At 45.9% G+C, this 16,390-nt stretch overlaps 1 protein-coding gene across 2 annotated transcripts in view; it reads right to left on the bottom strand.

Moving 5' to 3' along the window:
• MAPK14 (mitogen-activated protein kinase 14) overlaps positions 1-16,390 on the bottom strand; it is an 88,273-nt gene that overhangs the window by 30,412 nt on the left and 41,471 nt on the right. For both annotated transcript variants that reach the window (XM_029068664.2, XM_029068663.2), the window contains exons 3-8: positions 12,360-12,418; positions 4,210-4,321; positions 3,198-3,227; positions 2,635-2,682; positions 1,580-1,694; positions 840-911 (exon numbers count right to left, since the gene is read on the bottom strand). In XM_029068664.2, coding sequence (XP_028924497.1) covers positions 840-911; positions 1,580-1,694; positions 2,635-2,682; positions 3,198-3,227; positions 4,210-4,321; positions 12,360-12,418 — 436 coding nt within the window. The remainder of the gene's footprint in view (positions 1-839; positions 912-1,579; positions 1,695-2,634; positions 2,683-3,197; positions 3,228-4,209; positions 4,322-12,359; positions 12,419-16,390) is intronic.

The raw sequence follows: 16,390 nt of genomic DNA, 5'->3' as shown, positions 1-16,390 counted from the left end.
TAAGTACACAGTTAGGTACTTATTAAACACTAATTCTACTAAGCGCTGGGGTAGATACGAGGTCAGTCGGACACAGGTCGCTCAGTACAGTGCTTCTGCACACTGTTAGCTGCTTAATAAGTACTATTTCTACTAAGCGCTGGGGTTGATATGAGGTGGGACACAGGTCGCTCAGTACAGTGCTTTGCACAATGTTAAGTGCTTAATAAATACTAACTCTACTAAGCGCTGGGGTAGATATGAGGTGGGACTCAGTTCGCTCAGGATGGTGCTTTGCCCAGGTGCTTAACAAGTAATACTTCAACTAAGCTTTGGGGTAGATATTAGGTGGGACACAGGTCGCTCAGTACAGTGCTTTGCACACAGTTAAGTGCTTAAGTACTAACTCTACTAAACGCTGGGATAGATACCAGATCGGACACAGTCCCTGTCCCAGCTAGGGACTCACAGTCCAAGGGGAAGGGCAAACGGGTACCAGGCTCACCAGCTACCCGCCCTGGCAGCCTGAGCCTGCCTCAGGAAAGCGCGTTCTGTCAGCGAGTTTAACACTCGGCAGTTAGAGCAGTTGGATTAAGGGAGTCGCTGCAAAAGGGATGACAAATCGGAGACAGATCAAGGAAGTGATTGGAGCCTCTTTCCCAGCAATGTAAAGCCCATCATTAGCAGCGGGGACTGCCTCGAAGCCATTTCCGGGACAACTCAAGCGATTTATTAAGAGTCTTCCTTGGGGAAGGGCACATAGGTGAAATTCTCGCCTCAATCTGAAATGGAAATAAACGGAACGAAGAAACAAAACAAAAAATCACCCCAAAACCTTTTTTTTTTTTTTTAAAGGATACGGTCTGTTCCCGGAAACAACGTTCTTCCAGTCAAAAGCTCGGCCATTATGCAGCCCACTGACCAAATATCAACTAGGCAAAAATAAACGAAAGAAATCAAGCGCACATAAAATAATCTCTTATTTGGAGCAATAAAAATCCAAGGCTGTAATGTCTAATAGTGTTCCTGGAGTAATGTAATATTATCTTAGCCTTAATCTGCATATTGGGCTGAAACAAACCAGACCAGCTGATCGTACCCAATTAGCACAGATGGGGGAGTTGCCAAGTCCTCAGGAAGAGTGGTTCACAAAGGAGATGAACTAACTTCCTCAAGGCAGGCATGCAACTGCCAGGAATCTGACTAAAGAGCTTTTGGTCAGTCCAGAAGAGAGACAAGGGGGTTGGGTGGAATGAGTGCTGAATGATCTTGGATAAACCTCACTGGGGACTGAAAACCCTGCCCTTCCCTACCACCCTGGGACATTTCGAGGACAAGTCAGAGGTCACGCCGCTTTGGAGAAACGAAAAGTGGTCTATCAATTAATTCTGGTCCTCGCTGGAAGTACTCAAAGGAAATGACTTTTAAGAACCTCCCTATTAAGAAACCAAAAGGGTTTCAACTAGGTTGAAAACTGGTTACGAAAAGTAAGTTGAGGAAATCGGGAGTTTCACCTCTTCACCCAAGAACCCCCAAACACGCCCCGGGCCAACCAAACCCAATGGTACGAGAGTTGATGGTCTCTCCTGGCAAGCAGTACCTGTTTGGTTGTAATGCATCCAGTTCAGCATGATCTCAGGAGCCCTGTACCACCTGGTGGCCACGTAACCTGTCATCTCGTCATCAGTGTGCCGGGCCAGGCCAAAATCTAAGATCTGAGGAGAAGAGGAGAGATCTGGGGATTGTTCTGACAGAAGAAACAAACAAGAGAAACCCCAGGTTCCCAAATCCTTTGTGGTAGGCGGTTGAACCACTCTGGTTCCCTCTGGAAGGGGAGCAGGAGAGAGAGTATTTCCATCCCATACCAGAGATGGAGGAGCTCCTAATCCGTGATGAAAAGAGAACGGGAATGTACAGCCTACAAAATTCAAAATAAAATATAACAGGGCATCTAGTTCATCCTTTCACTGGAATGGACTTGATCTCTAAAGTCTTCCTTAAAATACAGTTGAAATGCGAGACTTTCTCTCACAAGCTGATTGTTTCCATCTTTCTGGAAGTTTTCCTTGTTCCTTTCATTCCACTTCCTACACAAAGTGCCATCAATACTTCTCTCCTTGGACAATGACAATGGAAACAGAAAAAAAAGGGAAAATACAAATAATTACAAAGACAGCAAAAAGCTCAGAGTACTTGGCTCAGATTTTGACTCTGAGACTTGAGCTCACCAGGGAAACAAACCCCGAATCTCCTGGAGGTAGTCGTGGCTTCCTTTCTTATGGTCCAAGGCACTCTTTTATTTTATTTTATATTTATTTATTTGGTGCTTGTTAAGCACTTGTGTGTGCCAGGCACTGCACTAAACGCTGGGGCAGATACAAGGTAATCAGGTTGAACACAGTCCATATCCCACATGGGGGCTCACAGTTTTAATTCCCATTTTAGTAGATGAGATAAGCGAGGCCCAGAGAAGTTGAATGACTTACCCAAGGTCACAAGGCGAACAAGTGGCAGAGCCAGGATTAGAATCCAGGTCCTTCTGACTCCCAGGCCTGGGCTCTATCCATTATGCCACAATGATTCCCACTTAACCATGTAGGTCAAGTAAGGAATCACAGAGTGAAGCAAATAAATTTGGCCATCCATCACTCTTACCTTCAGCTCACAGTCTTCATTTACAGCTAGATTGCTAGGTTTTAGATCCTAAAAAGGGAGAGAAACACCAAGTCAGAGACTCGGAGAGTCCGAAAGACTTCAGCTTTCCTCTTTACCAGAAGTTCCCCGCTAGAACTAGAATAGCATTCATTCATTCTCTCATTCAATCGTATTTGCTGAGCACTTAATGTGTGCAAAACACTGTACTAAGCGCTTGGAAAGTACAATTCGGCAACAGATAGACACAATCCCTACCCAACAACGGGCTCACAGTTTTCCAAGCCCTGGTTTCACTCCTACCCAACAAGCATCAATACCAAATGCAGACATTTTTCCCCAGCTCCGCACCAGCGAGACCTCATTTTACTTTGTTTCCAGTTACTCTGATTTACTAATCCCTTAACTCGGTCACTCGAACAGTTATATCCTAGGATACCACGATATGAATGCCTCCAACTGCATGGCCTCCAACTGGGTACTAGACTACAGTAAATTAAGTACGATTCCCCCAAATCTCTAACTGCCAATGAGCAAAGGAGTCCAGGCACGATCTTAGTACTTACTCTGTGTATGATGTCAGCTGAATGAATGTACTAGAGATGGGGGAAGGGAGCAGAGAGAAACAAAATGTCAGTCACTTAAAAAAAAAAAACCACCCAAAAAACAAGCACAAAAGATCCACTCCCATTTCCTCAAATGTACAGCACATAGAATCCACAGAGCTCTCAGCTTACTCCCTGCTGCACACTTTCACAGAGGCAATAAGGGCTGCGGTTCCCAACGGCGGTACTGGATTCTTTACAGAACCGGAGAGCCAGGTCTGGCTCTCTGCTGGAATGAAGGGATTGGGAGACTGCCGGTGTCGCTCCAGCGGTGGTGGTGCATCCCCGACTGGAAGCGACACCCCAGAACTGGAATTCCCTAGCTCGGCCGGCCCCGTTTCTGAAGAAACCATCGTCTCATAATGCTCTCCTTGGGAGGCCTCTAAGTGCACAAAACTACAAAAGGAATCCCGCCTCTGGGGGGTTCAAACTGAAGGCTGTGTCCAATCCGATTTGCCTATATCTACCCCCAGCACTTAGTACAGTTCCTGGCACATAGTAAGTGCTTACCAAACACCATTATTATCTTTATTATTAAGGTCTCTGGCCTAATTGGATTAGCAAGTGGAGTGACCCAAAGTGTTTTTGAGGGAAGCCACCCTGCTGGGCAGAGCAACCCCTCACAGGTGGTGACTAGTACCTGTGGGAGTTGCGTTAGAAAAGCCAAACACCTGCTCTTGCCCCTGAGCCACTAAACAGCCATGGAATAAAGAACTGGAAAGAAGAAACAAATCTACATGACATCTTATGGAACTGCTGTGACCATCTTTCTTGGCCAGCGGACAACAGGGAGGGAAGACGAGCCCCAGTAAGACTGGCCATCAAAACGTTGGCAATGCTTGGTGGTCAGAGGCGTGTAACTCATGAAGGCTACAGGCTCCTCTTGGAGAGCATTTATCTAACCTTCCTCTAGGATTCCGCTGCTATCTTGACATACCCCTTAAAGTTTCCTAAAATGACTCATACGTTGTACCTTCAGGCCACGGAGAATCTGATAAATGAGGAACTGTACATGGTCATCTGTAAGTTTTTGACATTTCACAATGTTGTTCAGATCTGCTCCCATGAGATGCGTCACCAGGTATCTAAGGAGGAAAAAAAGGGGAGAATTAGGTGAAAAATCCCAAGCCCCTTATCAGAGTACACTCCAGTTCACTCCGGCACTAAAAGGTTTTGGCTGAAAGGTGATACCCCACAAGAACCCCAACGAGACCCATATCCACAATGCCAACCATCCACGGTGTAGAAGACAGAGCACGGGCCTGGAAGTCAGAAGGTCCTGGTTCTAATCCTGGCTCTGCCACATGTCTGTTGTGTGACCTTGGGCAAGTTAGTTCACTCCTCTGGGCCTCAGTTGCCTCATTTGTAAAAAAACGGGGCTTGAGATTGTGCACTCCATATGTGACACAGACTGTGTCCAACCTGAATTACTTCCATCTATCCAGGGTTTAGAACAGTTCTTGTGGCACACAGTAAGTGCTTAGCAAGTACCATTATTATTATCATCCCTGCATTCATAACAGATATTGATGCTCCTCTCCCCACATTCTACCCGTCACTTGCCAAGGTCTCTCAGCCCTGTAAAGAATTGTCTTAAGGCCTCTCGGACTTCAAAGTAACAGCGTGAAGTGAAGGAGTGTGGCCTAGTGGATAGAGTACGGGCTCAGAAGGACTCAACTCCACCACTTGCCTGCTGAGTGATCTTGAGCAAGTCACTTCACTTCTCCAGGCCTCAGTTACCCCATCTGCAAAATGGAGATTGAGACTGTGAGCCCCATGAGGGACAGGGACTGTGTCCATCTCTTTTATCTGCATCTACCCCGGTGCTTAAGACGGTGCCTGGCACATGGCAAATACCGTTTTAAACAAAGAGTAACGGGTTTTGTATCAGTAACAGGGTTCTTTTTGCACGTAGTTCTTCTAGAGCACTGGGGATGCTTTCTTGCCGAACTGCACATTAGAAAAGCTCCCCTGAGGAACTCCATGGGCTCGATGTCGTGCGAGAACCCATCTACAAACCATTTCTGATACTGCGGTGCACTGCATCCAGACAAGCTCTTGCTGACAGATGTTCCCTAATTCCTTAACGTTTAGGCAAAATGTGGTACTGAAAACACGCCTTTTTGCAGAGTGAGTGTCCCTGAAAAACATTTCATATTTCAGTTTCTCTCATTTAGTTTACTCCTGTCTCCCAGGGGAAAAGGAGGGTAGGGAGAACTACATGGCTGAGGTTAGGCACCAACTACATATTTATTACAGTATTGCTCTTGAAGGGTGTGGTGGTGGTTTTCAATCCTGTTTAACCTGGGCTAGAGAGAGATTACCGCATTCAAGTCCAACAGGTTTACCACAGCTATGCAAATTAGGTGGCATTTTAACTCATTCATTATTCCCTACCCAGATATGATCCTGAAACCCTCAGAGAGCCCCCCAAAAGGACACTTTTAGGAATGAAAACAAGGGCCTTTGTATTCAGCCTTGCAAAGAGCTATTTTCCCACTTGCCTTAGGCAAATACTTTCATGCCTGGTAAGGAGTAAGAAATGCAGGTTTCTTTTCCGTGGACCTCCTGAGGAGAGGACGGACTGTTCTCCCTCTTTGTGGAGTGGTAGACTTTTAGGATTTTCTTCCAGGACCGCCTGTGCCTAAGACGGTGCTACCCAGTTTGTTTAGGGCAGACTGGATTTCTAAGATTGTGTTTAACAGTTTGCTTTGCCCAGACTGCACACCGCTGACCAGCAGAAATGGAAACCCAGAGCAAACACTGATCTTTAGCATATACGGATAGCCAAAAGCCCAACAATTAGGGTGTGCTCTAAGCGGTTGGAAGTTTACTGTTTTCTGCCACTGTCTAGTTCACCTTATTCTATGAGCTACTATTATTACAAACTGTCTCAAGCATATAATGTTGTGGGTACATGTTGGGGATACCCCTTGTGAAGTTCCTAGGGGTATTCCTGTACTAAGATCAGACGCCCAGCAATAGAGTCCTTAAAAAAAGAAAAAAAGGATTGATTAGTGCCCAGTTTGAGTCTTCTCTATTCCCCGGTAACGGTTCTAATAATCAAGCAAAACTCTACTTAGGATGGAGTTATGGTGGGGTACACATTCACACCCTGTTTCAGCTTTACGGATAAGACGCCCTGGTTCTGACTTTATCACACAGGCTTGTAGCCCCAGCAAACCCACCCCAGTTCCTGGCCGAGAGTTTTCTGCCCACCCCCGCCCCCTCTTTTTCTGTCTGCCTATTTTTTTAATGATATTTGGTAAGCGCTCACTATGTGCCAGGCCCTATACTAGGCGCTGGGGTAGCAACAAGCAAATCGGGCTGGACAGAGTCCATGTCCCACACAGGGCAACTCGCCTTAATCCCCATTTTACAGATAAGGGAATTGAGGCATAGAGAAGTGAAGTGACTTGCCCAGTGTTACCCAGCAGACAGGTGATGGAGCTAGGATTAGAACTCAGGTCCTTCTGACTCCCAGGCCTGGGCTCTATCCACTGGGCTATGCTGCTTCTCAGGCCTGAGATCTAGTCTCCCTGTATCTCAGCGGCATTTCCCGAGAACCTAAGTGCAAAGCCCTGTATGTTTCCAACCTGCTTAGAACAGCAGCAGGAAATATGTTCCCTGAGTTCAAGAAGCTTGCAACCTAATGGGAAAGACAGACAACAAAAATGAACTTTATTTTAATATGGCATTTATTAAATGACTTACTATGGGCCAGCCGGTCAGTCAATCATAGTTATTGAGCACATACTGTACTAATTGCTTGGGAGAGTACATACAATATAGCAGACATATACCTTGCCCACGGTGAGCTCCCAATCTAGAGGGGGAGACAGACATTAATACAAATAACTCAGATGCAATTGGATAATTGAAGGGGGAAGGAAAATAAATCTGCAGATGGATAATCAGTGTGGCCTAGTGGAAAGAGCGCCAGCTGGGAGTGAAAGGACTTGTGTTCGTAACTTCACTTTGCATTTCTGCCTGCTTGTGTGACCTTGGGCAAGTCTTTCACCTCTCTGGGCCTCAGTTTCCTCCTGTTTTTTTTTTTTTTTTTAAAAAAAGTACTAGCACTTTTCCAAACCCACTAAAAACCTCTCCATTTCAGACCCATTCATGAGCCCAGCAATGAAAAAGGCAGGGTAAGTTAAAAAAAAAAATTAAGGATTTCTACGGCTAATGCACATTGTGCAGTACTCTATTTTATTGTGTATTTTAAACTTTTTGCCTGTTTGTCACTGTGACTGCTCTCTACCTGTTCTCCCTCCTAATTAAGTCAGTGAGTCCCATTTGAGAAAGGGACATCTCCAACCTGATTACACTGTATCCTCTCCACTGTTTACTACAGTGCTTGGCATAGAGTAAGCGCTTAAATTCCACAATTATTCTTATTAAAAACTCAAAACAGGCCAGAATTTGGCTCCAGCATAAAGAAAAGTCCCCAAACTGCCACTGCAGTTATGAAAAGTGTTCCATGGTGGGTGAGCAAGGGGCTTTCCTGGTACTCGGCCTCACTCCCAGCCCTTGCTGCCTCTGGGTTACCAGCGCTAGAGCAGGAAAATGGGCTTTGGATGGGAGTCTCATTCATTCAATCATCTTTATTGAGCACATACTTTGCACAAGACACTGTGCTAAGCACTTGGGAGAGGACGACATCCCAATAAACAGACGCATTCCCTGCCCACAAAGAGCTTACGGGTCCCCTGGCCCAAAGTTCCTTGCTCCCTCCGCTGTCATCCCCGAGGTGCTCAGGACCTAGCCCGCAGTGGGGGAGCTGGGACAACCACTTAGTACAGTGTTCTGCACACCGTAAGCGCTCACTAAATACGACTGAATGAAAGGTAGTGGTTCCAAAGAGTAGGAGGGAGACCTTGGGCCCTAATGCGAGGGACCAGTTCGGTCCAACAGGTCTCGGCTGGGCCCGACAGGCCTTGGGCCACCTGGAATTCAGGCCCGTGCTCCTTCCAGGGTGTGGAGAGAACCACTCCAGCTGCAGCTGGGGAGAGGCGGGAAAAGGAGGAACAGGACAATAACCCTTTGCTGGGGATTTCTGCCCTCCATCAGACAGGAAGAGGCTGCGGTGCCTGATCTCCAGCCCAGACTATGACACCGTCACTTTACATACTGCACGCCCAGCATAATGACAGGTGTTGTCATATCAAAATTATGCTATTAATTTTTTTAAGTTCAAAACCCACTAAAAACTTCTCCAATGAAAAGGGCAGGGTATGCTAAAAAAATTAAGGATCTTTAAGGTTAATGTACATTGTGCAGTATTCTATTTTATTGTGTATTTTAAACTTTTTGTGTGTTTGTCATTGTGACTGCTCTCTATATGTGCATATTAATATAGTTGTACTATTCATCAATGATTAGCAGGTAACATGTCTGTTAATTCTGTTGTATTTTCCTCTCCCAGGAGCTTAGTACAGTGTTCTGCACACCGTAAGTGCTCAATAAAGAAGCAGCGTGGCCTAGTGGATCGAGCCCCGGCCTGGGAGCCAGAAGAACCTTGGTTCGAATCCCAGCTCCACCACTTGTCTGCTGTGTGACTTTGGGTAAGTCACTTCACTGGGCCTCATTTACCTCATCTGTAAAATGGGGACTGAAACCGTGAGCCCCACGTGGGACACGGACTATGTCCAACTTGATGAGCTTGATGAGCTTGTATCTACCCGAGCAATTAGATCAGTGCTAATCATACAGTAAGCGCTTTACAAATACGATTTGAATAAATACCACTGCTTGACTGAGCACACAAATCTGGATAACTGGTAAAAATATGTAGCCGGCTTTGTTCTAAACCAACCCCCTGTTTATATAACATAGTTTCTTCAGTAAAAGTGGTTTTGGTTTAGGCCTTCCATTTCAGGAACCAAATGAGCTGTTAAGCTTGATACCTGCTTGCATATTCTTCTCCTCAGATTGGTTATCATTAAAATGCAGAAAGGATTTAAAAGACGAAATCACTCTCGTATACAGGTGCCCACATGTTCTGGCTACCAGATATCGCTGATAAAAAAAAGCCAATGACCACGAAACCCTTCTTGGACTGGAAGACAGGAGGCCCTCCAGCCCAGAGAAAGCCCGACTGAAGAGCGAGGCTATTGGGTATCTAGTTCCGGGTTTACAAGGCTCAAAGGATGGGGTTCCCTTTGGCTGTAAATCGTTACGTAGTCAAGACGTCACTCCAACTATAGGGCAGCGATGAATGATCTTCTTTGAGGAGCAGCGTGGCCCAGTGGATAGAGCATGGAACTGGGAGTCAGAAGGATCTCGGTTCTATCCCGGCCCCACCACTTATCTGCTGTGTGGCCTTAGGCAGAATACTGCACTTCTCTGTGCCTCAGTTACTTCATCCGTAAAATGGGGATCGAGACTCTGAGCCCCATGCGGGACTTAGACTCTGTTCGACCTGATTAGCTGGGATCTACCCCAGTGGTTAGTACAGCTCGTTGTGGGCAGGGAGGGTGTCTGCTTATTGTTATATTGTAATAATAATAATTATGGTATTTGTTAAGTGCTTTCTATGTGCCAAGGACTGTTCTAACCACTGGGGTAGATACAGGGCAATCAAGCTGTCCCATGTGGGGCTCACACTTTTAATCGCCATTTAAGTGACAGCAGGTAAGTGGCGGAGCTGGGATTAAAACCCACGACTTCTGCCTTCCAAGCCCGGGGTCTTTCCACTGTACAGTGCTGCTTCATGTACTCTCCCAAGCGCTTAGTACAGTGCTATGCACACAGTAAGGGCCCAATACGATTGAATGAATGCAATGCCTAGGATACTCTAAGTGCTTAAATACCATTAAAAAAAAAAGAGGAAACAAACTATATGGCAGCAATGAATGATCTTCTAGGATAGGAATTCTCCAGCTCCACTCTCCCCTCACCCCAATACACTTCTGAAAGCCGGCTCAGGAACTCTTTTTTATCTTAAGGCCAACAACTGGTGCTTTTGCAGGGTACTATCCTGATATGAGCTTCCTCGCAAGCAGGGCGTGCCGGCTAGTTCAGAAATAGAAAACTTCCCTATAAGAGGAGGAAATTGGATGGTCACGGGCGCTAATGAAACTAATTCCTGTGAGGCCGCCTTAAAAAGTTGCCCAAATTTGAAATGATTAGCAGAGCAGAACTCCATTCAAACTCCATCCATAACTGTGAATGGTTTATGGGTCCTCTATAAATGATCTTTAATAATAATAATGATGGAATTTGTGAAGCGCTTACTAGGCGCAAAACACTGTTCTAAGCACTGGGGGGATACAAGGTGATCAGGCTGTCCCACTTGGGGCTCACAGTCTTCATCCCCATTTTACGATGAGGTCACTGAGGCACAGAAAAGTGAATGACTTGCTCAAAGTCACACAGCTGACAAGTGGCAGAGCCGGGATTAGAACCCACGACCTCTGACTCCCAAGCCCGGGCTCTTTCCAGTGAGCCAAAGGGATCATGTCTACTGACACTATTGTACTTTCCCAAGCACTTAGTAGAGTGCTCTGCACAGCAGAGGGTACGCTTGTGTTTTTCTGACACGACATAGTCTAGACATCGAGAAAGAGACGGAGGGCATTTGAGTGTGTGTGCGTACTTGTATGAGAAGCGGCATGGCCTAGGGGAAAGAGCGTGGGCTCAGGAGTCAGAGGACCTGGGTCCTAATGTCATTCCGCCACTTGTCTCCTGGGTGACCTCGGACAAGTCAGTTCGCTTCTCTCTGCTCCAGTTTCCTCAGGTGTAAAATGGAGATTCAAACTACGATCCCCATGTGGGACAGGGACTGTGTTCAGCCTGTCTTGCATCACCCCCAGCTCTTACCACAGTGTCTAACACATAGAAAGCACATAATAACTAAAATTATTTGCTAGCAAGCAAATAACAACAATTATTTTAGCTTATCATTCTGTGTGCTACGAGGAGCATACACTGTGCTAGGTCCAGGAGACTTGTCATTGCATCCCTGCTGAGCACAGTGTAGTGTACTTAATTAGGAATTATGACGATGATGATCTATTTATTTTTTTCCTTACGCACCTGTCACCAGTCTCCCTTCCCCCTTTATTCTTAGGTTGTGAGCCCCTTGAGTCGGGGACCCCATCTAATTCTCAACCATGAATTCTAGCCAAGTGCTTTGCACACAGTAAGCGCTTACTACTACTACTACTAATGATGATAATGGAATTTGTTAAGCGCTTACTATGTGCCAAGCACTGTTCTAAGCGCTGGGGGGGATACAAGGTAATCAGGTTGTCCCACGTGGGGCTCACAGTCTTCACCCCCATTTTACAGATGAGGGAACTGAGGCCCAGAGAAGTTGGGAAGTGACTTGCCCAAAGTCACAGCTGACAAGTGGTGGAGCTGGGATTAGAACCCACGACCTCTGATTCCCAAGCCTCTTTCCACTGAGCCACACTGCTTCTCCTAATTCCTGTGCTAACTGGGATTCACGATGAAGAGATTTAATGCAGCAAGCTTTCGTTCTCTTAAAAAGGCAGGATATATTCATTCATTCATTCAATAGTATTTATTGAGCACTTACTATGTGCAGAGCACTGTGCCTAGCACTTGGAATGTACAAATCGGCAACAGATAGAGACAATCCCTGCCCAATGACGGGCTTACAGTCTAATCGGGGGAGAGAGACAAAAACAACAGCTACAGGAGGGTATAAATTTTGACTGCATGTTAGTTTCTTACCTAGAGTCCAAATGAAACCTTAATGCCTCCACCTCTAACAAAGAGGGAGGGTTCCTCATATCCTCGCTTTATGTTCTGCCTAAAGCAATGGAATTGTATTGTGGCTACTTCTGCCGTAAATGGATTGCGCACGTTAAAAAATAAAAGTTAAAAAAAACCCAACACCACACAAAACCACTCATGGGCACTTGGCCATGTGTTGCGCCCCTGCCTGCCAACTCCACGCCCCAGCAGGAACTGGAAAGGCATGGATAAAAGCGGATGAGTGGCGTTGCATAAACTTCTGTCACTTCAATTCAGGCTCCTTCCTGCAGGTCCTGATGTCTCAGGAGCAAGACTCATCCATCCCTCTTGACCGGAGATTCCATCATCAAAGCTCAGGAAACAAGGAGGATCCCGTGACCATAAAAAAGTTTTACTCACACATCGTTAAACTCCTCCAGGGACTTTGCAGGTGTGAACACATCCAAGAGACCAATCACCTGTGAAAAAGGGGAGAAGAGGGAGGAAATTAAAAGCGGAGCAGATATAATAATGATAATGATGATGGTATTTGTTAAGCCCTTAGTATGTGCCATGTACTGTTCTGAGCACTGGGGTAGGTACAAGGGCTGTCCCACGTGGGGCTCACAGTCTTAATTTCCATTTTACTGATGAGGAAACTGAGTCCCAGAGAAGTGACTCGCTCAAGCTCACACAGCAGACAAGTGGCGGAAGCGGGATTAGAACGCACGTCCTCTGACTCCCAAGCCTGTGCTCTTGCCATTAAGCACCGGACCTTTTCCTAGTACATGCAGAATCCATGTTTCCACTTTGCCATTTCAGCCACGTCAAAGATTGAAATCTCCAACAACCACTGCGGTCCCTGGTCGGTCCTTTAATACACTGACCGGTCACATCTCCTTCCTCTTGGCTCTCTGAGGCCCCGGTCCCACAAGAATCTGTATCGCTACGATCAACACTATGCAATCCCCACACCCAAGAGCCAAGGAAAACTGGCCAGACAGAAACAACTTCAAATGATAAGTATTCTACCATGTGGCAGGAAAAAGAGATTACATGTTAGGCAGGATCTGGAGGAAACTGGGAAACGACACCTTAATTACGGAGTAGGGAGTGCAGCTTAAGAGGTAATGAAACATGTCCTAGTGTTTAAAAGGTAAGAGGACTAGGAGTGGAAGCCAATGGAAAACAAGCCTACAATACAGAGAATGCCGGCACTGAACAATAATGCGTCTTTGAAAATCAATGGGCAGAACAATCTAATTTTCTTCCATGGTGGTGGTCAGGTCTCCACAATGAGAGCTATTTTAACCCACATTCTCCATGGGCTAGGCCAAGTGCTCAATACTGGATGCAGCATGGCCTAATGGATAGAGCACAGGCCTGGGAGTCAGAAGAATCTGAGTTCTAACCTCAGCCCTCCCATGTGCCTGCTGTGTGATCTTGGACAAGTCACTTCACCGGGCCTCAGTTCTCTCATCTGTCAAATGGCGATTAAGACTGTGAGCTCCACGTGGAATAGGGACTGCGTCCCATCCAATTTGCTTGTTTCCACCCCAGTGCTTAGAATAATAATAATAATAATTATATATTTGTTAAGCGCTTACTATGGTTTAGACACTGTACAAACAAATGGGGTTGGCCACAGTCCCTATCCCACATGGGGCTCACAGTCTCCATCCCCATTTCCCAGATGAGGTAACTGAGGCACAGAGAAGTGAAGCGACTTGCCCAGGGTCACATAGCAGACAAGTGGGGGAACCGGGATTAGAACCCACGACCTTCTGACTCCCAGGCCCATGCTCTATCCACTCGTCATGCTGCTTCTCTCTCTGCTGCTTCTCAAAGCACCTGGCACATAGTAAGCAATTAACAAGCACCACAATTAACTAATCAATTAGTGGTTGCCAGAGGGAACGGTGCTGAATTGCAATTTTGAAAAAAATGTTTAATGGAAGGCCCCTTCTTGCCAGTTGCATTGGTTGAGACTGGTTCTCTTCTGTCCCAAACCGTGGTCAGCCTGGGCTGCTGGGAGCAGACATAAATGTTGCCAAGGCAGCTGTCACGTAAGCACTGCCTACTTTTGACACACACAGGTTGGGATGAGAGGAACTGGGACCTCGCCCCTTCCTAAAATGGCAGCAGGGAGTTCAACAAAAGCCAATACGTCGCCTCAGAGAGGCCCCAGGACTTCCCAAGTTCCCCCACAAAGGAGCTGGGTGGATTTATTGATCTCCCTCTAAGCACGCTGTGGGCAGAAAACGTGTCTACCAACCCTGCTGTATTGGATTCTCCCAAGCGCTTAGTACAGAGCTCTGCACACAGTAAGAGCTCAGTAAATACCACCGAGGGATTGTCCAAGCTCCCTCCTGGGGGAATGGGGCCAGGATAGGACAGGCCAGGATGGGAAAGCTGTCTAAAACCTCTGCCAAAACCTAACCCAGTCCTAGATGAGGCCTAGAATCGGGTCTGCCCTGGAGAGGAAGCCCCCTCTCCTACCTAAGAGCCTTGTTTGCCCGACCCATCTCTCTTCACTTGGGTTCCTCGACTTTAGAAATTGTGCCCCTGGAAACACCCAAGCTCGAAACAGAAAGTGGGGACCTCCGCGTGGCTGACAGGATTATTTAACTTTCTTTTTTCCATTCTGCCAGGCAGGTCCTTGGAATAATAGTGATTGTGGTATTTGTTAAGCCTTTACTATGCACCAGGCAACGAGCTAAGCGCTGGGGTGGTTACAAGCAAATCGTGTTGGACACAGTCCCTGTCCCACGAGGAGCTCACGGTCTCAATGCCCATTTTACAGATGGGGGAATCGACGCACAGAGAATAAACTTGCCATGGTCACGCTGCAGAAAAGTGGCGGAGCCAGGATTAGAACCCATGACTTTCTGACTCTCATGCCCGTACTCTATCCACTCTACCATAATCACTCTAGACACTGTAGATAGCCCCACCCTAACTTCTGCATGGATTTCAATTACTTCCAAGAGAAATTCATAGAACTGTACTTTCCAAGCACTTTGTACAGTGCTTTGCACACAGTAAGCACTCAATAAATACGATTGATTGATTTATTGAATAAATGAATGAATAAGCACTTGAAAAGCAGCATGGTTTAGCGGACAGAGCATGACCCTGGGAGTCAGAAGGACCTGGGTTCGAATCCTGGCTCTGCCACGTGTCTATGTGACCTTGGGCAAATCGCTTCACTTCTTGGGGCCTCAGTTCCTTCATCTGTAAAATGGGGATTAAGAGTATGAGCTCCATGTGGATCAGGGACTATGTCCAACCTGATCAAATCGTATCTACCCCAGCATTAGAACAGTGCTTGGCATACAATTAGCGCTTACCAAGTACCGTAATTATTATTATTGATCTTCACCCCATCTCAGCCTCCCTGCATTTAAGTACATAACCATAATTTAATGGGTCTTCCCCTGGACTTGGGAGAGTACAACAGAGCAGGTAATGATAATAATGGTATTCACTAAGGAGAGGGAGAGAGAGAAAAAAGGAAAGAGGATGGGGAAATAGACTCCAAATGTGGTACAAGAGATGAAGTTGAACCTAAAGACCAGACCAGATGCTGGATTGGTTTGAGCAACAAAACAAACAGACAAAAGTTTTTTTAAGGTTTGTAAAATATCAGCCTGATCAGCACACAAATCAAAGGCCAGCTCCCTATTTTTTGGTTTCTGCCTAAAGTAATTTCCTCAGTCTTGGTGGTTCAGATCTATTTGGAGGGACTGACCACTGCAGATTCCTTCTCGCTGGAGGAGTTCACGAAAGGACAATAAATAATGGCTCGTGTTTTAGTCAAACTGCTCTAGAACCAATTTTAAAAGGACAACTAGAAGGTATAAATGTACCTAGGGGAGATACAAAATAATCAAGTCTCTTCATGCCACCTGAGTACTTAATTTCCACAACCTCTGTAGCACTCATGTAAGTTTTTATACTTTAGTCTATCGATAATTTACTTCAGAGTCAGTCTTCCCCATTTGACTGTAAGCTCCTTGAGGGGAGGGATCTTGTCTTCTAAGTATTGTGCACTATTCCAAGAGTTTAGTATAGAACTCTGCACCATAGGCCTCCTATAGATAGATTATATCATAAAGATATATCTATAGATAGATTGAACATAAAAGCTGCACTCAGAGTAATACTTTCCTGGAACTGAAAAAATAAAAAACCAGTCTAGAATGTTGGATTACTTGTTACCCAGGCTATTCCCAACTCCTTGTCAAGTGGAAGTTTCTTTTGAAAAATAATCATAGTGCTTCTTAGTATCCTTCTGATTTTTGTTGTCAGTCTGCTCACTTAGGCACCCTTCAAATTGGAAGCAAAAAAGAGACAATCGAGCAGACATTATCCACTTTTATGCTAACACCTACATTAATCATGGGTGCCCAGAACTGACATTTTAATGAAGTTGGTGACATATCTTCAGT

This window comes from Ornithorhynchus anatinus, chromosome 7 (assembly GCF_004115215.2).
Source record: "Ornithorhynchus anatinus isolate Pmale09 chromosome 7, mOrnAna1.pri.v4, whole genome shotgun sequence".
NCBI lineage: Eukaryota > Metazoa > Chordata > Mammalia > Monotremata > Ornithorhynchidae > Ornithorhynchus > Ornithorhynchus anatinus.
Note: the sequence above shows the minus strand (reverse complement) of the source record. Positions and strands in the feature narration are given on the sequence as shown.